Raw genomic sequence first — 25,228 nt, 5'->3', positions numbered from 1 at the left:
GAGGCGACAAGAATAACTCAGCTTCCTGCGATCTCCTCCCTCCACCCACAAAAAAACTGAGCTGCTTCTCCTGCCCACTCCCCTTTAATCAGAATAATTACTTGTTTTTCTTTAAACTCAGATTTGGCTACATTTAGTGAAATTTCCAAACTGCCGGATGTTGTGTGATTTTTGCTAGGCTGCCGTTTTTCGCAAAGTATGTGACTTTGCCATGAAACGTCTCAGTTTACCATACAAATTTTGTGCAGAACAAAAATAAGATCTTTTACTTCTGTCTCCCTCGGGTAACATGGAATCTTTGGTTATAATTACCATAGGTGCAATGCTCTGCCTACAGAGGCCATCCAGATTACAGGGAATTTTAGCAGCTGGCATTCCTGTGACACAGTGGATCTGTACATGCAGACGCCCAGCCAGGGCCTGGGCTGCTGCCACCAAGATGCACTTAAATGTATCAACAAACAGAAAAAAAAAAAAAGTCTGGCCAAATTTAGAAGGGTGTTTTCCTCTCAAAGTGCTCTGCAAGGAGAAGTGGCTAGTGAGAATTTATTAGGACAACAGATGCATTAATTTTATCTTGAATTTCGAGGCAAGAATTGGAAATGAGGATATCCTACTAGGTGATAAAACTGTCTGTCACAAGACCCCCGAGTACATGTCACTTGCAGAGCGCCTGGAAAACACGCGATGAAAGAAGTCGGTGGAAGGGGGTGGGAGACTAATGCTTTCTGGAGCTCAGCGGCTTGGACCATCACACTTTGTTGTATTTGTTCAGACAGGGAAAACGTGGGAGGTGGTGCAAGCATGCTGTAACAAGAGAGAGATTCTGTATTTACCATTGCAAAGACTAAACACAGCAAGTCACATTACTACTGCAGGGAGAGGAGACTTGCTAAGCCCAGTGCCAAAGGGGTCAGGGCTGTTCCTCAGCCTCCTCTCCCAGTGAATCCCAGCAAACACTCAGGCCAAAGCGAGAGACATCCCTTTCCCAGGAAGGAGCAATCCTGCTCCTCCGCAGTGCGCCCAGCCTCTTGGATGTGGGCGAGGGCTCAGCACTTTCCTGGAGGCATGCACACACCATGCACAGCAACTATTTGAATATACACCCCTTTCTGGCTGGAAACTCAGAAAATCAAGGTTTTGGGACTGCATTCAGAGGCTGTGGGGCCATTGGAGTGGGACAGCCACAGTTTTGCTGCTGCTGGGGCAGTTAACTGTGAGTGACTGTCTGAGGAGCAGCAGAGAGGATGTTTGAACCCCATGCTCCGATGTGCTGGCTCCTGACAGGAGCCCAGAGCCCAGGTGCAGCCAGAGGGTTTGCTCAGCAATCAAAGGGAGCAGCACTCGGCAGCGTAAACAGTAGGATGTGGTGGGAGCAGTGCAGCATCAACCGAGGAACAGCTTGGATTCATGGATAAGGAAGGGCTGCACATTACACTGTCTATGCGGGCTGATGCTGGTACTTCCGATGCCTGGAAAGCTGCCGCCTCCACATCCTCTGCTGCTGGCACACAAGAATTTCCTAACCCTCCACAGCACTGGAACGAGGGAAGGTATCCAGGTATTCACCCCAAGCCACCCTCTGCATCTGCTCAAGCAGGAATGTGCACAGCCTTGTGACTGTAATCACACAGGGGTTATCCAGGGAAAAGAGCTGCACTGTGGGGCAGTGAATGAGATACCCTCCCTTCCTCCCTTCTCGGAAGAACAAAGTGCCTCCAGCACACCTGAAAAGGCAGAATGCTTAGTTTGAACCATAGGGTGGTTCAGATAAGCTGCCAGACTGTGTGCACATAGCTGCCCACCAGCAGTTTCTTGCTTCTGCTGGTTAAGTCTTCCTACAACCACCCCAATTCAAAATTGCCTCAAACTCAGCAAAAGGGCCCATGAGCAGCAAACAACAGACAATTTCAAGTAACTGAGACAACTCCAAAATAAGATTTTGGAAAGCCTTGCCAGTTTTCAGAGCAGTGCCTTCTGCCTCCTGCCCGGTCTCTGCCTGCATGTGGGGGCAGCAGGTCCGGAGAATGAAATGTGAACCCAACTTTCCAACCATCCCAGACACAGGTGTTTGGGGGCACACCTGTCTGTGAGCTGAGAGGAGTGAAGCCATACTTGCACAGAGACTCTCTTGTAAACTTTCTGGCATGCATTTTTAGAAGACCTTTGGAAATCAGCTGCCATGTGTTTGTCCTAAGAAGCTATCACAACACTTTTCTGGAATACAGCTAAGATTGTTAAACTCTTGCTGGATACTCCGGCTAGTTTTGCACAGGTATTGGTCTGGTCCTGTACCTTGCTAGGAAATTTGTGGTGAGCTGTGGACTGGTTCTGCAATGTTAGGGAGAAATTAAATGTGTCATTAGAAGCACCTTTTGCTGCATGACCTCATGGCATTTCCTCTACCTTGTTCTCTTTTAGAAACATAAAAACAATCCCTAGATTTCCTTTGCTGTTTACTACTTAAGATGGTCACTGTTATGTCCAGAAGACTGAGAGAAACACACTTGTCATGCAAAGTGGCAATGAAGCAAATTCTTTAGTTAGGAAAATTGCATGTACAGTGTGATGATTTTTTTTTCATCTCCATACCTATCCTCTGCAGAATAAACTCCACCAAGATGAATGATGACTGGAAATGGCTTTACTTTGTGCATCTTGGGTGTTTATGTACTGTATGTCTGCATACAGGTTGTTTGTATACTCATATGGGGGTTACAGTGATCAAACATCACAGAATGGCAGAATTATTATGTAGCTGATCTAGTCCTGGGAGGGCAGACTACAACTCACAGAAAAAAGAAAAAGAAAGAAAAAGAAAGGAAACTGTAGTCTGTACTTACAGTAAATGACAGGAAAGAAGAAAACAAAGTTCCTTCATCGTATCTAGACAGTTTGGCCAAGACTCCTTCCAAAATGGTGACAAACTATGAAAACAAAAAATACTGCAATTATTTTTAATAATTGAACAAAGGTGTAAAAGTCAGCATCAGCTTCAAAGAAGCCAGTGGAGCTCTCAGCCTTGACAAAGCAACAGACCACCCGTCCCCGAGCACAGCAGGCTGGGGAGTGGGGAAAAAGGAGCGCTGCTTTTTGGACGGTAGTGGTGCACCTCTTGCTGGGTGGGAATCACCCTTCTGTGTCCTGGGTGATGCTGGGGACAGGACGTGGGTGCAGTGTGTGGGGAAGCCAGCAGAGCCTGTCTGGATGGGGAAGGCGGTGGTTCTTGCTCCCAGTATGCCGTGTCAAACACGCAGCTAGCTGGGTATTCTTGCAGAAGAATCAAACTGGCATATGTTGGTGGATTATGTTTAAAGGTCTCCACTGTATAATAGGGATGACTTGTTCTCAGAAAGTTTGAAACTAAAGGAAAACACACCCCACCATCTTTCTCCCTACATACCAATTCCCCTCCGTGTTAGCACAGCACACCAGACCTACACAACCACCCAAGGGGAATGCTGGCAGCTGAGCTAGAGGAGCTGACTCTGACGAAAAACAATTTCCAAACAATTAAACCTGACATTTTGGAATGTATTTCCCACTACTGTCACCTCTAAATTAATTTCTTAGGAGAGCATATGGTGATCTTGCACAAGATGAGCTATTTTGTCCGCACAACCTCATGTGTAGGAGTGGTGGCCACCTCTGCGTGCCACCCCAACGGCTCTGCAGCAACATTTAGCAGTGCCACCCCCTGACTACAGCTACCCCCAGTGCTGTGGGGTGATGCTGACCATGGGGTGCTACCCCATTAACATAACACCCATTCCTTAAAACCACTTCTGGCCCAGTATGGCAACCCTGCCAGCAGTGCATTACATCTCACGCAGTTCCTAATCATCAAAGAGTCACCATGAAAGGACTGGGAGATGTATGATCTTGCCTGTGAGAAACAAGAAGCCAATTCAACATCTTAATGTGTCACATTTTAATGGAAACGCACATATTAAAAATGCAATGTTAACAGTGAATCACTTCACCTGAAGCCGAAGGTTACCTTTGCCACTAGGAGTGTTATCATTTCTTTGACGGTTTCCTCAATTAGTTCATCTATTTTTGAATGGTACTGGTGCTAAAGAAAAATAAAAGGAGAGGGGGAGGAAAATATTAGCATTGATCACAGCCAACAGCTCTACCCTTGTCAGCCTCTTCCCTTGGTAAGCCACAACACGCAGTATTAAACTGAAGAATTATGCAGCTTATTACTCTGGGCCCCACTGCAGTGACCAGTGACCACTGACACTTGTAGGAGAGACCTTGAATTCAGGAGAATCCTATATCTGTTTGTGAAGCATGGGCAAACCCTGCCCTCTTCTGTGTGCCCACAGCTCCAGGAGCCACACGGGGGTGTCGGAGGGGAGGCTCTGCCATCCCTGTGACCACCAGCACCTAGTGCTCCTACAGACCCCCAAGTCCCTTTTCTCCACTTCCGTGGGCATTGTCCTGTCCATCTGGCACATGGACTGCACCGGACAATGAGATATACCTGCTGCTGGAGGGGAACAGGCAGCCCTTTCCCAGGGCACCACAAACCACCCAGCCCTCGGCAGGGGAGTGGGGAGGACCTGCTGCTCCAGGGGAGCTTGCAGTGGCCTCAACCACTCCCCCGGGTGTTGCACCCTTCCCACCCACTGCAGCAAAGCAGCTGAACCCGTGTTACACTGTGTTCAGCAGGCACACGGCTCAAATTAAGCACTTGTTTAAATGCTTTGCTCAGTGACTGTGTAAGACAGAGTTAAAAACCACCCAACAAACCACAACGAGCTTTTTTGTCCCATGCAAAAGCCAGCAGGCAGTGTATCCCCAAGCCCTGGGTGCTGGCAGATCCCGTGGCAGTAGCTCAGCACTGGCTGACCAACGCCTGTGCCTGCAGCATCAGCGCTTCTGAGTCTTCAACCCAATTTCTGCACATGCCAAACCTTGCTTAGCTTGGGAGCTCTGATGCAATCAGCTGCAATATGGCTAGAATAGGTACTAAAATACAGTCTTCTACTAATTTAGAAAAGACCTGTTTCCAATACAAGATTTAATTAGTGAAAACATACAGTATATTCTTATTTTCAATGGACTGAGAAAATACTGATTATGACTGCTTTCCAACACAAAACATTTGATTTTTCAGTCAAACATTTCAAGCACTGGTGCTAGTCACTATATTCATTACCACTTGGCATTAATATTGTTTTAAAATGTTAACATCAAATCACATTGAAAGAGACAAATCTGCTTTAAATACTAATCAGACTTTGGGAAGGAAGACTGCGAGGGCTTTACAAATGCTAGCTGCTGGTCTCAGTGTCTGATGGGTTCTCTCTGAACTGCTCTGCGGTTTGGGGATTTTTTTCTATGGCAGTAACATTAATACAGGAATTCGGGAGAAAGAAAATAAAAGTAGGACACACTTACCCACTCTTTTGCAAACTTTTCAGATGATTGGGGACAGAAATAAAGAGGAAAGTGCAAAAGACAGGAAAAAGAACATATGAAGATAAACAATAAATAAACCAAAATCTTTTAAAAAAAGAGACGTATGAGAACAGCAGCATCATGCACAGAAACAATAAGCAATGGGAAATGAAATGTGATCAAAACCTCCTTTCGCTGAAATACCAGAGATCGCTACCTGTAGGATTTGCAGGCAGTAAAACAGTGGGAAGGGGCCGGATTGTAGCTGACTGCTGGCACTCTGTTATGGTTTTATTTTGCTCCCAAGCGGAAGGGACCCGGCTGTTGACAGGCAGGGTTCGGCATCGGGGCAGCCGCACACCCCTCACCGGGATGGTTGTGCTGGGGGGACCCCTGCGGCAGGGGCAGGGCAGGGGGACGTGGCACAGCACGTCCCAGCCCAAGGCCTGGCTGGGGGCACTCAGAGCCTCACCTGGGCAGGAGGACAAGCTGGCACCACCACGCCACAGGCTGCGATCTGCTGGGCCCACGTACAGGGAAAACATACACGAACAAGCAGGTGATTTTTGCATTGGCACTTCCCATTCCCATGTCCTGCTTTGCAGGTCAAGACATATACCAGTCCCTTATGGGATCATAGTTATGATTAATCTGTTTAATGCAGAGCTAGCCCTTATCAGCTCCCAGATTGACCTGGCTGCTCCCAGCACAGCTGCAATGCAGCTGTGAGGTGACAGGGACCTGTAAGAGCTGGGTACAGGGAGAAGATGCTGATGTCCTTGGCAGACACAGCCAGGACTTCCTAGGAGAGATGGAGGAGGGGCTGTGTGTATATTGGGGTGTCTGCCCCACGACAGCTTCCTTCTGCAACTGCATTTTCTGTGTATGTAAGACCTTGCAACCAAGCGTTTAGCTAATGGCTTTCATCAAGTAAGTCATGAGCTTGAACTCAAACATGGCTAGCTATGTGCAAAGCAATCCACTGTGAAATGCACCGACTGATGCATGTTCAATCAAAAGCTTGTTTATAAAGCAAATAAAAGCCCTGATGGAATAAAACTGCTGCTCTGAGAGCAGGAAAGGAGCCTGGGCATGCACCAAGGCAGTGTTGCAGGACTCTGAGCGCTCATTCCCATCGCAGCCACAACTTCCAGGGTGGAGTCAGCCCCGGTGCCAGGGCCAGTGACCATGCAGGACAGGGCCTGTGAGGCTCAGGGTCCTGCCCCGGGCAGCCACAGCCATGTGCACCCTGTGCTCCCTGTGCTGCAGCCCCAGCTCCACCTCAGGAAGGCGAGCCTCGGCCAGGACGGGGTCGGAGAAGGCGGCGGTTTGGAAAGCGAGCGCCTGGTGCTGCTTACAGACGCCTGGCTCGTAAACCAGCAATTCTAAACAGCTCCTTCTACATTCCTTGTGAAAATGCTCAAGGTTAAAGATCGCAGAGCTGGTTTGCTTTCCCCAGCGTAGCCCCCGCTCTGGATCGACTTCATCACAGCTTTCTATTAGCTCAATTATTACAATCCATAATCAGTGCACTACAATGATTCAACTTGACTTTATGTGATGAGTATCTTGCCTTGTCATGTAACAGATTGTGTGTACGTTGTATTTCTCTAAGGACCATCTGACCTTAGATATTAAATAGAAACATACTAGACCAACTGAGAAACATTTAATACATACATTTATCCCCTTAGATGTATTAAAAATTCAGAGGAAAAATAAATATTTAAGATGGTAAAGTATGTTTACCAAATGTTTTAACAGCTGCCTTTAGAGACAAGGAAATGGAATGAAATGATGGGTGTTTGTTTCACAGGGTAATGCTCGCAAAATGCACTCAAGTATCTGCTAAAGTGAGTGTGGCTGAAGGTAGTGTGGAAGGCCTTTGGGGTGGGAGGGAAGCTGCAGAGTGAGGTCAAGTAAGGTATTGAGAGAGTCTCTGCCCACGTACATCTAGAACTGTCAGAAAAATCAGTGGTTTGTTTCTAATAAAAATGTCTTCTCCAGTTAGACCTGGGCAAACAGCCCTGCCTGAAGATTGTCGTGGGCAATGTGAGCCCTTTTTGCTCCTGTTGAACTGTCTGCACAGGGACCATGGACTGGAGGAGCCACATGATGGCTGCAGCACCAATGGATGGTTCTGTCAGCGAGTTTTTCTGACCCTCCCTCCCTTCTCTCCCTCCCTGGTGGAGTTGCCAGCAGCCCTTGCCGAGCTGTGCGACTGCCACACACCAGAGACAGCAGGACAGAGGGACTCAGTGAGGCACAGACCCAGCTCTCCAAATTACAGAGGAAGATGCAAGCTGGAAACTTGGGTGCCCGTCTCTCTGCTACCTATCTGACTGTCTCATCATTTCCACTGGGGACTGGAATAGGCAGGGTGGCCTTTTGTCCTCCCCTCCTGGGCTGTAATGGCCCAGGATCCAAACTTTTACGCTCCTCAGCCTGCCCATCTCAGCACACAGGTTTAGATACCTTCAAGAAGAGGAGATGGAGGTAGCCAAAAAACGGAGTGGTACGAGCGAATGGAGGGGGAGGTAGTAACACTCATTAAAAGAAAGAAAAGAAAAAGGGAAGGTGTATAAAATACTGAAGCCCTAAATGGTACCTTACGCACCAATAATTTACATCTGCTTTACAGGTCTATTAGTTCAGCTATCTGCTAAAAATCTTGTGCCCCAGCAACTGCTGCTTGCCACAGGAGTTTGTCTGTCTCTGAGCTGCTGTACCAAACACCTTCTGGAAGCAGCACAGGCAGATTTGCAGCTGAATCTCCACTGCAGCCCAGAACAGCCGAGAAACAACCGCCTGCTCCCCTCTCACCTGCAGCCTGAGTCAGGCTCAGTGTACACTGTGACTGATGCTCAGAATTTGGAGGAAATTGTGGCAAGCAGAGAGCATCACAAGTAGTTATGGAAAGAAGCAGCGAGTGCCCGGACACACAATACCCTGGCACAGCTCCTGTTACAGGTCTTGTGACATCTGAATACTTAACCTGACAGTTTTATAAATGCAATGAGCTTCCTCTGTCATGATATCAGCTTGCTTGATCTCCAAAATCTCCCTGTTCTCAGGGACTGTGCTAATATAAGGGTTTGATGCTGGTTTGCAGTGGGGAGCATCACAAACACGGACCATCCCAGCTGACGGGGCGCTGCCAAGGTAGATGCTGCAGCACCTGCAGACTGAGGGATTTAGGGAGATAAATGGGTATGAATATGGTACAGAAAATGGTAGAGAAGTTCACGTCCAGGCTCGGACAACAACAACCCACTCAAGATCTGCCCCAGCTGACCTGGGGGACAAGGGAAGAACCTGATGACGGGCAGTATGAAATCTCTTGCAAGGTGACTGTCACAAATAAAATGTCAAAACTGAAATATGTATGAGAAAAATAAAAAGAACAGCTGGATCTGATCCAAACACCACTGACATCAGGGCAAGGAGCCCTGCTGCATCCAGCGGCCTTTGGAGGAAATTCTTTCGGAGGAACGAAGTGAAGTGAACAACTAAAAAAACCACAGGAACAACTTGCAATGATTCACTGCAAAATCTGACCATGGAAAGCTGTAGTGAAAAGGCTTATCTAGGAAATGCTGACAAGCAGCAGGATAGGAGAGCCAAAGAGTATTTGTGAATTTATTCTAGACTGGTATATGAATATTTAATTTGGCTTGAAGCCACTGGAGCAAAATGGTCATTATGATGCATTAAATCTACTTCAATTTACCATTTCTTTCTAGTTCATAGATCAATTCACAGAAACTTCAACCTGCAACTATGGCTTCAGTAGAAAATAAAAATCAGCAATTCATTAAAACAGATTTGTTGTTTGGAAACTTGAGTCATTAAGAACCTGGAAATCCAGAATGATCAGTGATGTGCTGATTATAGCCAGTACTCAAAAGGAAATCAAAACAGCTGGAATTTCAATCTACTTTTGGAAGTTATTTCTTTATTTTGGTGGGGTTTTGTTTTTCCTTACAAGCATCACAGCAACAACTTGGCACTTCTGTTTTCCTTATGTTTGTCTACAGAACACACTCATACACAGAAAGTGTGTTGCCGACACCTGGCTCCAAGGTGCAGTTAATGACTCAATATATATGGTCATCATGCATCAACCAAGCTTGAGAGATACCGTATGCATACCACAGTCCTTGCAAAAAGCCACTCCTAAGTGACAGGGATTCCGAATGTTTCTATTCATTAGATTTGAGAGCCACCCCCTGTACATTCATCTGCACACTCTCTATGGAAGACTAAATCCACAACCGATACAACGTCTCTGAAACGAGCACAACAGGAGATAGGAAATTTCATGACATTGCTTTTAAAAGCTGTGAAAGGAAGAACCTTCATTTTTACCTCTTGGCCCATTTCCATACTGCAAAGCTTTGTTGACTGAGCTTTGGCATCCACCATGACATTAAACATGGTGCATATTGACTGAGGGACTCGGAAATCTGTTGATCGGCTGGTTTTCTGCAGTTTTACTTCAAATGCAATCCTCGTTCTGTGAAGGAAAGTAGAAAAAGATGTGTCAGTAGCTTTTAAACATTCTGAAGCCAATAATAATAACGTGAAACAATTCTGAGAAGAGTTTGAGAAGCCAGAAAGCCGAATGCTGCTGGGAGTACCATAGTGCAATTGCTACAAATGTGCTTTTACTAGAAATTATTTTCCAGTTTAAAAAGAAACCCACTTTCCAGAATACACACTCTATTTATAAAGTGTGCAATGGTTTCAGGGAAACTATGACTTTCTCATGCTTGATAAACAGTGTGATGATGTTACAAACAGCAGTGTCAATATACATCTATAATTTGGTTGCATTAACTGGTTTATAACCACAGCCTGCCACACTAGAGGAAGCTCCTATTGCTTCCTGATATCAACTACAAATAACAGAAACTCCTTCATCACTTGACTGAAAGGACATTGCCAGACCATTGCATTTTTAGGTCTCCATGATGGTATTTGCTTGCTAAGTTCCTAACTGTCTTATAAGTTCACAGATTACTAATTGTCTTTTCAGTATGAGCACACGCACATGCACCGCACAAGCCCACACCTCGCTGCTCTCCTGAGGTCTCACTGAGCACAAATTTGACATCTCTGGCAGTTACAAACTGATACAGTGATACACCAAGAGCTTTATTGGGCCAAAGACTACAGAATCTGATCCCGTGTCATATTTTGAATACCAAGGCATTTGTGACTAACATGGGAATGCTCTGCAGTGTGGTGGGCATTGTCTTGCCTTTCTTTGGAGTCCCTCTGCATATTCCAGAGGTAGTTCAGTAATCTAACCTAACACAGAACAATTATCACATCAGACAGAATCTGCCAACAAATTAACATAGGAGCTTCAATTTAGAAATAACAAATAATATCAGCTGCAGCTCAGGCATAACTCTGAACTTGGATGATCCCCCAAGGGTTATGCAAATGAAAACTCATTTACAAATGTGAAGCTCCCGTTCTCGGGATCAGATCTGAGTTTGTACATAGGTCCTCCTTGCCTGGATTTATTAGTTAATAGGCCTTCCTTGCAAGGTCTGCTTTCCTGACAGCCCCGAAATACAACCAAGTGCGGAAAGCGGGGTGGCTCCTCCATGGATTCAACAGTTCAGAGACAGACGCGAAGAAAAATGTTGTGTCAAACTGAAATTGCTAAAGAAACCTTAGCCAGGCCCTGTTTGCAGGTGATATAAATAGGGAAGGCAGCATATTGGTTTACATCAGCAGTGGCATTTGAACTGATTTAATTACCAGTGCCAGATTTAGCCTGGACTCGGGGACTAGAATCTTGGTAATTACTGAAAGGACCTAAGGAGACTTGGGATTTTCCATCGCCTTGCAGAAAGGAGCATGTTCCTACTTACTTGTGCTCAGAACCATTATTTATAGTCATACCAGTACAAGCTGGGCCAGGTTTTTACAGGGGGGCAACACATTTGTAGAAAGGTTGAGGCAATTAGAAAAAAAAACCAACCCTGGCTTCCAAGCACTCAAACCCTTCTTCAGATGTACCTAGAAATTTGCTTATTTTTCCCAGTTACCTCAGCTGAGCTAACCTGGTTTGATTTCTACAAACCATTGCAGCTATAACTGGAACCAAGGGGCTTTGGTTACAATTAAAGAAAAAATAAACCAAAAATAATAATAAAAAAACCAAACAAAAATCAACCAACCAAAAAACCCCAAAAAACCAAAAAAGAAAGTAAGAGTTTTGCTTGTGATGCTGCGGCAGAGCAGAGAGCAAAGTTCCAGCACTGAGTTTGCTCCTAAAGAACAGTCTGACAACTGGAGGAGAACTGAAGCTCAGTGACCAAGGATGAGCTGCTGCAATAGAGGGAGACTTGCTCAATGTCAAAGACATCATCTCACTGCACTTTAAATGCACTGGGGTTTATTCCAGGATGGTGAGAGAGCAAGTCTCATTGCCTGTCTTCCTGCCTGCATCCCAAGGACTGAATGTGCCTTCCTCTGTGGTGACACTGCACATCCAAGCTGTGAGGAACAGATAATAAATGCCACACTCACACTGACAGAGTGGCCAGGAAACTGTGGTATAGAACAGCCACATCACACACTGCAGCTAATACTAGCATGTACCAGCTGTACTTGACATGCATTTTTCCTCTGGTTGATCTCTCTGTCTATGCATTTCTGCACAATGAAATACATAGTCCATTTTTTCTTCTTGTCTCATCACCTCTGATACCAATGGATATAAATTGCTGTGGAGAGGTTTGAAATTTAACCTCAACATTTTGCTTTCAAAATGACAGCTGCCAGCATGTCTAGAAGGTTTTTAAAGAAATCTCTGTTTTGGAAGACCTGCAGGTGACTATCCTATAATGTGGCTGATAATACAATAGCTTTTCTCAATCAGCAGCAGATGTGAAACCTGTGTGCCAAGATACTATCTCCTTTTTCTGATAATTTTTTTCTTGTTTTTTTGTCATGGATCTGTGTTTTTTAGGTGAGTGCTGGGATCTTTCTCGGGGCTATGCCTTCAGCACTCAAGATCATCACACCAAACTGCATTTACAAAGGCTTGACTGCATGTGTAGCACTGCAAATAAGAACTATGTAAAAAGCTTGAAAAAACGGGTGATTATTGTCTTACTGTGAAAAGGCACTCTCTAAAGTCTCAACAGAGAAGTACTTGCTTAGGAGAGTCCATAATTCACAGGCAATGGGGTGAATTCCACTTTTTAGGGTGGAACAGGCTTTCCACCGCATCTCTGCTGGGCCGAGCTGGGCTGGGGTCACTAATAAATGGTGACTGAAATGAAATTTCCTTGACAATAAGACATAAAAACCCATTGCATCCTGTGAGCTGCTGTGAGAAACACAACCGGCTCGCTCATGGGCACGCACCTTTTCACACAGGACTCAATCATGTCACTCGCCATAAGCTTCAAGCGCTGCTCTAAGTGTTTTCCAAACTCCTCCTCAGGCCAGTGCAAATCCCGAATGAAGGTCTGCAGGGCATCAAGTTTCCAGAACATATCTTCCGAGGTGCCTGATCCGTTGCTGGCAGGGCAAAACGAGAACAAAAGTCAGAAGTGGTATCAGGCTCTTTGCAACCTGATGTGGAGACCATTCCTGCAACAAATGTAGGGCAGACAGTATTTTCATACACAGGACAACGCTGGCCATCTCCACCATCAGGATTTTGAGTTTTACCATACAGTTGCCTAATCTACCTTGCTGTCATCACCCACAAAACTTTCCAGACCAGATGAGTAAGACAACATCGAGTTACACATATTAACGGGAAGTATGGTAAAAATCAGCCTTAGTTAATAACCACATTAACATATGTGATTATTAAGAATTAAGGCCAGAAATTGTGGGAGAAAATCCTTGATCGATAATAACTGTCATACTAGGCTGTATGCAGTTATTAAGATTTAGGGTTTCATGCAATTCTCCTCCCTCCGAATTATATCTCGAGTTTGCCTTGTCCCCCCACTGAGGCCCTGTTTCCAGGTAAGGGACAGTGCTAACAAGTGGTGAGCGAGGACACACTTTATCTCTTGAACAGCTGAAAAAAAACTGGGGTAAGTAAATTGAGCTAAGGGCACTAGGCAGCTCATATCCAGGAGTTTTGGCAGGATTGACTGCTGCACCCTTTTCTTGCAAAGGCAGTTACAGGACAATGAATTTCCATTCTTTTAAAATTTATTTTGCAACAACTTTGGTCAGCCACAAAACTCTTAATTTCTCTTCCAAGCACATATTCTTGTACCCATAGTCCTGCCCAGATGGAAGTCTTTGGTCCTGCAGTGTGTAGATACACCAGCTCTTTTCACAGTATAATTATATCTCAAACCTCCACTTACAGAATAAAAATACAGAACTGGATTGCGCTCTGTTTGTGCAGAGAAATTTATGCATCCATAACCCTTTTCTCTCCCTCTCTCCTTCTCCCTCACTTTTTTTTTTTTCTCTTCTCCAGAACAATTACCAAGGGAGCTTCAAGAGTTTCAACCCCCTCCTCGCATACCACTAATGCTAACACAGTAATTTATAAGATATTTAACACACCATGCATTACCACTTGTGCTGACATCATCTATAGAAACAGATGAGGGAGGGTGTTTCTATTGTGACAGATGCCAGCTGCATTGAGTTAATGCTAGAGGAGCTCGGAGCTAATGCAAACAGGGCTACTGCCAGGTGAGAACTGTAGTCCCAACATGCCAAAGGGGTCCTGTGGGGTCCTGGGCTTACAGTCAACGAGATAAAGAATCGTCTCGGTTGTAGGAGAAACGTATCTGACACTAAGCAACAGGTAACATGTCCTTGATGGAGGGGAAGGGTGAGAAAAAGGAAACCAGGGAGATGAAAAGATAAAGAATCAGGCATTTCCTTTAGCCAGGGGACAGGTTTGTACAACAGTCTTACATGTTCATCTACCACCAGTTTTCAGTTGTGCCTGGTTCAAACCTGTGCTTAGGTGTAAATCAGCTTTAACAGTCTAAACCCAGTTTTTGAACTGCATAAATTTACATTTTAAGTGATTTAATGTGTACAAATATAGTAATTGGTATTTACTACAACAGCAATATTCTGACATCCATTTGGTTTCAAAATTTTAAAAGTATTATTCTCAGTCTTTTTCTCACTTTTGATTAGGGCTCCATCCAAGTAAACAATATAGTATATTAATTTCCAAAATGCACTGTTCTTATTTTGCTTGTAAGCACCACAATTACTCTAATCACGCAGGCAGCTTGCAGTATACCATTGATTCTCAAGCGTTTTCAGAGGAATTATCCAATTTTCTGTCATTACATGATTCTTATCTTTTCAAGGGCAATACCACAAAGCATGCACAGAGAAAGATTAAAACTTTCATGTACTCTTTACAGACAACTGCCTAAGCTAGCCTTTAATATAGCTATCTTAGCATGAATATGAGTTGTATGGCTTTGAAACATAAACAACCATGCTAATGTTTTAAAAGCTTTTAAAATGTATTAAAAAAAAATCTCACATCAGTGTTTGGTTTACTTTGATTTGTTACCGGTGCTCTGCAATCCCGCCTGCGCCAGGTTAATGACAGAAATGTTCTGGTGGACTCCAGGTGTAGATGTAATTGCAGGTGCTTCAGTAACACTGAAGGGGGCAGTTTTGGGGGGTTCTTCAGTTTTACCTCTTAAGTGAGAGGGTAGAGGAAAAGCACCACAGTGCTGGCTGAGAACACCCTATGCCAACCCTAAACAACGCTCTAGGAATTTAGGAGGAGGATTGACAAGACGTGTGTCCATGTTGGGATGTTCATCTCAAATGACAAGATTTGGGTTGAGCCCACTGTGTACCACCCTCCACACTGCTCAGTGATGGGACTTTTAAGGGAAATCTCCTATAAGAAGAGAACTTGCCTAATCTGTGCTGAGGATTTGTGGTATGTTCCCTCTGAGCTCCACACACGCACCCTGGGACACTTGGACAGGGAGGTGGGAGCACAGAACAAAAGGCTCCTACAGACTGACTGCTTTGGCACTGTGCCTGGTTTTCTAAGCCATGATCTGAAGCTCACATTGAAATATCTTTCTTTAGTTGGTCATGGCATTATTTAGGCAGCAATGATGGCTATGGAGCTTTAACTACTCTCTGGGGCCTCCCCCAACATGAATAAAAACTGTTGCAGGGTACTGCTCTTTCTTAGATTGCTTCATCAAAATCAAGACAAAAATAATCTGGGAAATGCAGAGCTTGCATTAAACAAAATTCACTTTTAGATCTACATCTGGTCCACAGAAATTGGTTGACTGGCACTGAAATTGGTTCATCTCTTTTGGACAAAACTCTTTGCTGAGACACATAATGTCACATTGTAAGTTCGGTGGTTTGTATGTTGTTCAAACCATGGCCCATTGTTGACAGCTATTTTGTACAGCAAGATACTTGCTCAAACTCTCAGTGGGAGTTGAGACAAATTTTCAAGATTTATACAAAAAAACCCTCAAAATACACATGCCAGAAATTCACTAGTGTCTCATTCAGAAAACGTCTAATTAACTGTATCACTCTTTAAAGTTTTATGTAATGCACAGAAACAAACAATACATATCCATGCCAAGATTACTTTAAATTTAAATGAGATCTAATTTGAACTGAATACACACTCAGAATCATAAATAGCAGCCATCCATGACGGTGCAGAAAAGCTAGGCATTTGTGGGATGCCTAGTGGGATGTTAACTGGTAGATTTGGTACTTTAGGGAGATTCACATTTGGTAGATTCACATTGGGCAGATTACTTGTTAAACTCCTGTGGAAGAAACAGACAGAAAGAAAAAATACCATAACAGTGACAATGCCGATGTAGCAGAAGCACATGACACTCAGAAACAAATCTGCAAAGTTCACAGCACAAGGACAGTTAAAAAACTAAAGCAAAACATTTCAGAAAGAAGCATGAGTATGGAAGCTTAAGTGTACTATGTTTGCAGTCTGCAATAAAAATCAAGTTCCTAAAAAAAACCCCAAAACAAACCAGAATGGAAAGAAGAATCACAAAGTAGCAAATTAAAAAAGTATTCAAACATCCATGAAAATAACTCCACCTTCAAGTCCTGATGCCATTTCAAAGTGCTGAGAGCAGCCTTTCTTCCAAAAAATCTCTCTTGTAAGTAAAAGTTTCAGTTCTTACACACTTAGGTTGGATGAAAGAGCTAAACTAAGAGATCTGCTAAAGAATTAGGAATTGAAATAATGAATAGATCTTGCCACTGAATTCAGAGGAGTCAGGCTTTCTCTGCAAAACCTCTCTTTGTCTTAGGCCCTATAAATAACAAAGAAGGGCTAATCTGGAGTGCTGAAACAGTGAACTACAAGGTTCTTCCTCAGTGAAGACTGTGCCCTGATCCTCCCTTGCATTCCTGGGTGTGAAAAAAATGGGTCCTGCAGGTTGCCCAGCCCTCATATGTGCACTGTGAATAAACTGCACTTTATAAATAAATCCAGGACTGGTATGTGACTGTTTCTTGGCTGGAAATGGGCCATGAGGTGATTAAGACATTCAAAGGTTAATTTATGAAGCATGTGTACTTGGGCATCATGACTTCAGTCAGTATTTTCAGATGTGCAACTGTTATGCAAAAGTGGGTGAGTGTCTTGATTTAATGTAACATTCTCCCCTAAGACAACCTGTGTGTAACAGCACCTCATGCCCAAAGTCTGGAGTCCACCCTGGACATATTTCAGTGTGCTAGGTCTCTAAATGTTATAATTGGTCTAAATCTGTTTTAATGGGTATCTTATCACAGCTTATGTTTTACGTGCAAAATAAAAACATAATGGTATTTGGGAATCAGCAAAAGATAGAACTCAATTACCCAACTCCCATGTCTCCTGGCTCACAGAAGAGGGGCCAGTTTCCAAGGAATGTCTTGTTTCTGCCTTCACCCAGTAATGCTGTATGGCCCAGTGGTACACAACCCATAGGTGGTTTTACAGTCCCATAAGAGGAACAAAACCAGATATTTTGACACTGTTTTCACTGGATTGTTACTTGGGCTCAGTGAAAATGGAATCAGGACTTCAGGATTTCAGCTTCACTCTGCACTGCTGAAGCTACTGAAAGCTTTTCTATTGATGTACACTGCTTCAGCATCCAAACTTCCCTGGTCTCAGTCACTGCATCAGGATATGCCACCTCTGGAGGCCTCTCCCATTCCCCTGGATTAAATTAGTTACTGTACAGGCAGCATAATATGGACTGTTAGGAAACTATCAAATTATACACTATGTCTTTCAAGGCATATTCAAATCTTAGCAATCTTCCTGAGCCACATTTTGAACTTCATTTCTTACTGCAAGTTTTATGGATCAAACCCCAAAGTAATGGAAACTGAGCTGGCTGCACTGAATAAATGTTTCCTAATGCAACAGACGATGTGAACCACACCTCTGCAAGAGCTCAGCCTGTCATTGGTGGCAAGTACTAGGGAATACACTTCATTCTTATTCTCCCTTTGTGAATAAAATCCCTTGTTGGGGAGAAAAATCACAAATCAAAGTATTCTTCTAGTAAAAAAAAAACCAACTATGTTCTTATTTTTTTTTCTTATATATTTCTTAGAAGATTTGATTTCCTGCTATCTTGTTTGTCGTCTTTGTCAGGCAATAAGCAGACAGGAGAATTCACTACCATCACAAAGATGCCCATTGTTTCCATTCATACTATATCTGCTGATAAGATGATATGACTATTGAATGAGACACAGACTCCATAGTGATTGAGAGAGTGTTAAATCTTCAGAACTGGCAGTGCATGTGGTTAGATACTGATACGGAATGAATAAAGAAATAGCAAGAGGTGGACAACATATAAATGTATAAGGAAAAGCAACTTAAATAACTTAGCCAGATGGTAAATACATAAATCAGAGGACCTTTGGTTTTAATATTAAAATTCAAGAAGTGACAGTGTTATATTAATAAAAACACTGTATTAATAAAATATGACTTCTAGAGTAAACAGTATACTATATTCACACGGAAACATATTTCTTTTATACAACACATTATTTTGCTGATGCAAGAATATGTTGCAAGAATAAGTTAGTACTCTTAAAACAAAACAAAACAGCAAAATAATGGAGTATATTATGTTAACATACAGTTACTAATTTAAAAAATATTCTCCTGAATTGACATGCACAGTTTTGCAGGTTCAACCGATCTAATTATCTGACTAACAGTTGCAGTGAGACCTGTAAAAAATGATTAATATTACCAACAAATGTTCCATAAAGCCTGCAGTTGCTCAGACCATAAAACTACAGGTCCAAGATGAGAAACCGTTTCTAGAAGCCAGCCATGCCTATTTAATATAGATGGCTAAATATAACCTCAGCCATCAGGCAGGGAATGTGGGCATTTGCATCAACAAGATGAGGGCTGTCTGATTTAAGACGACTCAGCTTCAGGACTGGATCCTGATATGTTTGATAAAAGACGCACGCTCTGGAGCTGTACCGCTTGTTTTCTTGGCTTCTTCTGCTTCAGCCCCGTTTGTGTCTGTTAGCTGTGAAAATGGCTTTCACCTGTACTGTCTGCTGGGAAATTCTCAGTGCAAACAGACTGGCAACGTCCCCCTGGACAACATCCCAGCGCTCACACGGTACTGCAGCACCGATCACACAGAACACGTCCAAAGGCACCGGGGCTGCTCCTGTAGAGCTGCCCTAGTAATGAAAGGAGGGCAGAAAAAATCACAGCATTTTTACTGAGCTGTCTCCTGGGTTCAGAATAGAGCTAAATGAGACTCTTGGCCATACTTAAATGCTCAGTTCCTACGGGATGCCTGAAACGATTTAGTGAGGGAAGATGCAAACGCCTGTCTCTTCCATCCCTATAAACACTTAAAACCTCACTGCTGAGGCTGAGCAAATGCTCAAGAGCAAATCTTTTCACAAAAGCCTTGATGTGAAGCAAAGAGCTTGATAGTGAAGTAGGCAGTCAAATCTGTGCTCTTCCTGTGACTGACACCCAGAATAGTAACAAAAATACTCACTTTCACTACAACGGTGCTTCTTTTAAGGGGAAACATTTTCCACAGGCATTTTGTAGTTGTACAACCTTATAAAGTGATTAATATAATCCTATTGTTCGAATTCTGACATTTATATTAATGATACATTTATAAGTAGTTTGCAAAGGGTTAGTGAGCAATTAAAAGATGCTAAAGCCAGGACCACAGTGCGTTAGAGACAGCCCTGGGTCAATGAGTAACATCTTAGTCAAGCCATTGAAACTGGTTGTCATTGCACCAGCTTTAGCATTTGCTCAAAAAGATCTTTCAACACAGACACACACACAGAGACACACACACACACACATACGTGTCTGTTGGCTGCGATATAAATCAGTGTTCTCTTAGAAGCTAGAATGAAAAAAAAAAACCCATTGCAAACCCTACTTTTCCAAGACCTCTCAACTCACCAGAGAACAGACCTACTCTGTATCCTGCAAACTTGGATGACTGTGCGAAGGACAAGTGTTCCACATTTCTCTCCGTGGATTCATACGAGCACACCAGCTGCTCTAGCTATAGGGCACGGACCCCCTGCAAACTCAGCAGCTCTGCAGAGGTAGATTACATAGCCCTCATAGGCACATTACATCCATGCTTTTTTCCCCCCACTTTTTCAGTACTTAACAGTATCTCTCTCGCTGTTAGTGATTTCTGTACCTAACTCCTCAGAGCATAAGGTGCAGAATATTCGGCAATGAAAATAGAAGAAATACATGCTTGCAAACTGCCATCTGGTCAGGTTATGGAGGGCTACATATTTCAGCCTTGATTGCAAGCATGAGCATAGAGAAACCCTTTCAAAAGACTCTGTGCTGTGGAAAAATTTCTTGGTTAACAGGAGATAATGAGATTTCCTTCTCACAATGCACTGTAGAGATCCTAAGCAGGACAAGAAGCTTGGTGGAACAGACAGCCATGATGGTTTGCCTTTGCTGGCCAACCTGAAGGTCTTTCTTCAAAGCAGAGGAAAGCTCTGGGAGAACATACTACAGTGTTCCCGATTTCCAAAAAGCTTTTCTGAAGAGGTGGCAATAGAAGGTCACAATTTGGATGGGAATTGGCTGGTCCAAAGTATTTGACAATCTATGGCCAAAAATTCAACTGTGCTGTAGTATGGACATGTGGAAGGAGAAGAAGACAGTAGACACAGGAGGGCAAATCAAAAAAACTAAGTCTCTAACCTGAGTTTCTCTGCAAGTTCCCTGTCGATCAGACAAAGAGGAGCAGGTGGTCTGCCCAGGAGGCAAAAGATGAAGATGCCTTAACATTTAGTTCTGAACAGAACATCAAAAGTGTCATAAGATCCTAGGAATGACACTCCTCTTTTCTTTTGCACTGTATGTGCCACCCTCTGGCACTCACTGGTGCCTTCCTTCACCGGGTCACATCACATTGAGCCAGCATTTGCAACTCGCACTTTTGTGTGCGAGACACAAGAACAAAATATGAACTAGTGAAAAAAAAAACATAGTGCATCTTTTCACCAGATGGACAGAAGCTTCTTGTGGAAAGCACCCACTTTCCTGATGGAAGAAATCTTTTAAATACCCAAGCATGTAAGAGAAAGAGTCAATCCTGGGCTTTTGCTTGGAAATGCAATGTTCAAAGTACTCTAACTGGAACTCCAGAAGGAAAGAACCATCACAAGAGAACTAAGAAAAGATCTTTTATAACTATCAAAGATAACTTCGAAATGAGAGGTGATGGCATACCCAGGGACAAAGCATTTTCACAGGCAAGCATCACATCGAAGTACATATGGGCATCTACAGGTAAGCCCCTAAAGTAATTAAACACCAAAATGATGACAGCTTCTGATAAAAGAAAAAAGCAAAATTAATTGTTTATTGAGTGCTTGACCCAGGTGGACAAGCACACAGGATTAACTGCCTCTGTTTCATAACAGACAAGGAAATACAAACACATTCATTACTAAAGCAGAGCTCTCAAACTGAAGTTAATGCTAACTTCGGAGTGCAATTCTGCTTGAAGGAGTGGCTGTAAAAATGGCATTCTCCTACTCGAAAGATCTATTTCTTGTATGTTTTCTGGGTCACATCTGCTTATTTGAAACAAGATTTTTTAGGATTTTTAATCCTGTTAGCCTGCAGACCAAAGACAGCAAATGGAAAGTGAGAGAGGCTCCTGAATGCCAGCCACTTAACCCCACTCAAAACAGAGGGGATGATCAGGTGTCAAGAAAAAGTCTGGGATTTGGCAGGCAGAATCCTTACGGATGCTGAGGATGCACAAGAAAGAAAGGAAAAAACCTGGGTACTCAGACTCCAGGTTGCATATGGGAGGCTGGCTGCTGAACAAAATCCTTTTCCTTGTAAACGGAACATATTTGGTGTGAAAAGCCCTGAAAGACCACACGTTCTTTTATACAGCAACCTCTGAGAGTGCAGTGCCACTTCACTTTGCCTAGAGAATCACAAAAAAAGCAAGGAAAAGAGTCTCTCCAGAGGTCACTTGGTCCCAGTTCCTGGTTTGAGGCACTGCCAGACTCATGTTGCTTGCAAAGGGTCAATCTTTCTATTTTAATACCTTTATTAGAAGGAAAACTCAGTTATTTTCCTTTGTAGGATCTGACTTGGCTTTATAGAGCAAGCATGACAGGGTTCAGCAATGCTTCAAAACCTGTGAAATAACAACAGTAATCCAAAGCACATGTCACATTTTTATCATTCGCCAGCTCTTGAGTTCAATTTGGGTTTTTCTCAGGCTCCCAGTTTCTTGCTGGTGAACTCCTAGCTTTCCAAATGTAAGAAATGAGTCTGCTTGACTCACTTTGGTTTCTGCACGTCGAATTCTACAGGCAAGGCAGCTGGGACAGGCAAAGCTGCCCGGGACATGGGACAAGTGCAGCCATCAGCCATGGGGCTGATAGGAGAGGCACACGCTGCACTATCCCCCCATGGGGTGGGTGGAAAAAATGAGTATTGGGAAGAATAAGTACAGCAATGACTCACACAGGTTATAGGGCTGGACTGAACACAGTGAAGCGAGTTTTTTTTTGTTCTGAAAAGGAGCTACTCGAGTTCAAAAGCAGCACTGGAAAAGGCCTTTTAGAATAGGATCCAAAAAGCCATGTTAGCTAAGAAGGTTTTCCCATTTTCATGCTTCCCTGTCCAAAGGCACACGGTTCAAACTGAGGCAGCAACGCATTTCAAAAAACCAATAACATTTCCCTCGTTAGCCTGAAAATGCTGAAGAGATCAGGCCTTCTATTTTTAGCATTACACTAGAAAATCTAAAGCGCTTTCTGCGTGTCCAGTCTAATGTTTGCTAATTCATCTCTGTATGAATCTCCATCCATTTGCACCCAAATTCCAATTGTATCAAAGGAGGTTTCCTTACTTTACTGGTTCCCATGACTCCCGCTCAAAGCCCCTGTGAATTGACTGTGCAATTGAGGACTCCATCAGATCGACATATCTAACAACAAGTGGAGCAAACAGGTCTTGGAGGTGTTTGTGGAATTTTCCATTGCACAAATTATCTAGAATAGATAAATAAAAGTATAGTAAGACACTACAGTTACTAAAACCTCTGTAACAAACCACAGCGTGGTACTTCATCACACAACAAATTCGTCAGCAAACAGGAAAACTTCAAGAACACAACAGGAGCTGGCATCAGGCACCAATGTTCACAACACAGACAGCAGGAATGACTTCTTACTCCAAACAAATAAACAGACAATGAATCTTCTTTTCCATTAATGTCACGCTTACAAATACATTATTACTTCCTGTGAATAAAACAGGTGTAAGAAATACAGCATGGCAAACATTACGGTTTTAGCAGGTGGGAAAATCATTTCTTTACTTGCTACCATGATGCTGGAACTTGCTTTCTGAGGATTGGTCCCTGGATTTTTTCATGTGGTCTTAGAAAACTAACTGGGGCCCTGGTCTGGGACCTGGCTGAAGGCAATGCCAATTCTGCCACCAGCTCCCTGGGGAGCGGTTGGAGCACCTGGGCAAGCACCAAATCCTCACACAGGTTTTTAAGGCATAGGCCCACGTGCTTTAGAGAAGAGTCTTATTTCACAAAGTACTCTTCTTCTGAATTACTCCTGCTTCCATTTACTTTAATATTTTCCTCCCTTCAATAGAATGTTAAAGCAGGGACTGGTTTACTTCATGCTAAATAAATGCAGTACACATATATAAAACAATACAGACATTTAACAACAACAAGATAGAGTACCTAATTTCCTGCTTATCAGGCAGCCATTACCAAGAGACTTGAGAAGAAGAAGCAAAATAAAAGTTCAGCTTCTCACCTTCGACTGAGGCATTTCATTTAAGGGGTGTCTGTGTGGGTTTTTTTTTCTAGTGGCAATGGAACAAAATCGAGAGTATGTACTGTAAACCTCTACTCATCTCAGTTCTCTTTGCAGTACGGAGGGGCTGAAAGTACTATCAGTAACCTGAGCCGCCCACTGAAAAGGAAATGATCAAAATACAATACATACAGTCACTACGGAGGGAATCGTTTATGAGCTGAAAGAGCGGAAAGCTGTCCCAGGTGTCTGGGGGTTGCACCTCTAACGCAGCATCCATATCCACTGCAAACAGTGACAGGAAGGTCTCCGCATGCTCAACCATTAGGTCTGACCACCAAGCAAAGGCCTTCAGAGTTGGTAGAAAAAGATAATAAAGAAGTGTGTTAGTTCTAAGAAAGCACAGAGAAAGATGTCAGGCCACGTTATCTCCAAAAAAAAATTTTAAAAAGTGCATCCCATGGAAACTACCTTTATTGTAAAGAGAACAGTGCTTTGGAGTGCTAGCCTGCATGGGTCATACTAATCCCAGAATTAGGCACTGCTATTCTAAGATAAAAGGTTTCTTGTAAAGGATCTGTTCAGAGCTCCACTGTAAAGGCACGCAGCTATAACATGGCAAAGAAGGTTTCATCTGTTCAATTTACAATAAACAACTTCATTAATCTTTAATGATGCTAATTATAAGAAAAAAATCAACTAATTCTTATTCTAAAGTATAGGAATTTGGGAGTTTCTTCACTGTGCTTGTGGGTCTTCTGCTGTGTTTTTCAACAGTTTAAATTTTACTTGGATTTGCTACTTCCATTTGTCTTGAAAAACTACAAGCCTGAGACATTAAAATCTGTCCTGAATCACTCACACTCTCCTTTAAAGATATTTCAAACATGACCAGTAAAAGTATTACAGCACTGTTCATTTTACATGGTTAGCTATACACGCCCATAGAAACACACTACCACCTTCATGATGCTACTGATTAGGAACTCATTACAAAGCTCTACTATCAACATGCCAAGGTGAAAAAACAAAAATATCTACGGCAAGCCTATATTTTCACAGAGGCAGGAAAAAATTGTCTAAACTTGAAAACCAAAAAATATCAGTGAAGTAACTCATTCTCATGCACATGGGTCCTTAGAATTGGCTGTGCGGGTTCTCTGAGGTGACATTCACATCATACATGGCTCAGATGTGAATGCTGCGGACGCATGCATGCGTGTTCAGAAGCCACTTCTGGCTGGGAACATGCAATATGAGAAGTGCTGTAGATAGGACCATGTGCTGTCATTTTGAAGTGACGGGAAATTACTCAGCGACTTGAAGGATCTAAGGAATAACTTTGTGGCACTCTGTGAGAAAAAGAAATTTCTAGCATAGGCACAAGAGTGGAGATGAAACGGAAGAGACTGGGAACAGAGGAATCAGTTTGAAGAGGAACTGCCAGCCAGGCAGGGGT

The 25,228-nt window shown here is 43.2% G+C and overlaps 1 protein-coding gene across 20 annotated transcripts in view; it reads right to left on the bottom strand.

The window, feature by feature from the left end:
• The window catches only part of CADPS (calcium dependent secretion activator), a 210,835-nt gene that overhangs the window by 27,173 nt on the left and 158,434 nt on the right, over positions 1-25,228 (bottom strand). For 7 of the 20 annotated variants that reach the window (XM_025894702.2, XM_025894706.2, XM_025894690.2 and 4 more), the window contains 7 exons: positions 23,962-24,118; positions 22,839-22,980; positions 16,062-16,208; positions 12,802-12,957; positions 9,778-9,925; positions 4,001-4,075; positions 2,844-2,927 (listed from right to left, as the gene is read on the bottom strand). In XM_025894702.2, coding sequence (XP_025750487.1) covers positions 2,844-2,927; positions 4,001-4,075; positions 9,778-9,925; positions 12,802-12,957; positions 16,062-16,208; positions 22,839-22,980; positions 23,962-24,118 — 909 coding nt within the window. Of the gene's footprint in view, positions 1-2,843; positions 2,928-4,000; positions 4,076-5,409; positions 5,425-9,777; positions 9,926-12,801; positions 12,958-16,061; positions 16,209-22,838; positions 22,981-23,961; positions 24,119-25,228 lie in introns of all 20 variants that reach the window. The other 13 variants (XM_025894694.2, XM_025894695.2, XM_025894696.2 and 10 more) reach the window with 3 other exon arrangements.

Source organism: Manacus vitellinus, unplaced genomic scaffold (assembly GCF_001715985.3).
Source record: "Manacus vitellinus isolate BGI_N305 unplaced genomic scaffold, ASM171598v3 scaffold_14_pilon, whole genome shotgun sequence".
In the NCBI taxonomy this organism is placed as follows: Eukaryota; Metazoa; Chordata; class Aves; order Passeriformes; family Pipridae; genus Manacus; species Manacus vitellinus.
This window is presented reverse-complemented; position numbering and strand designations above follow the sequence as displayed.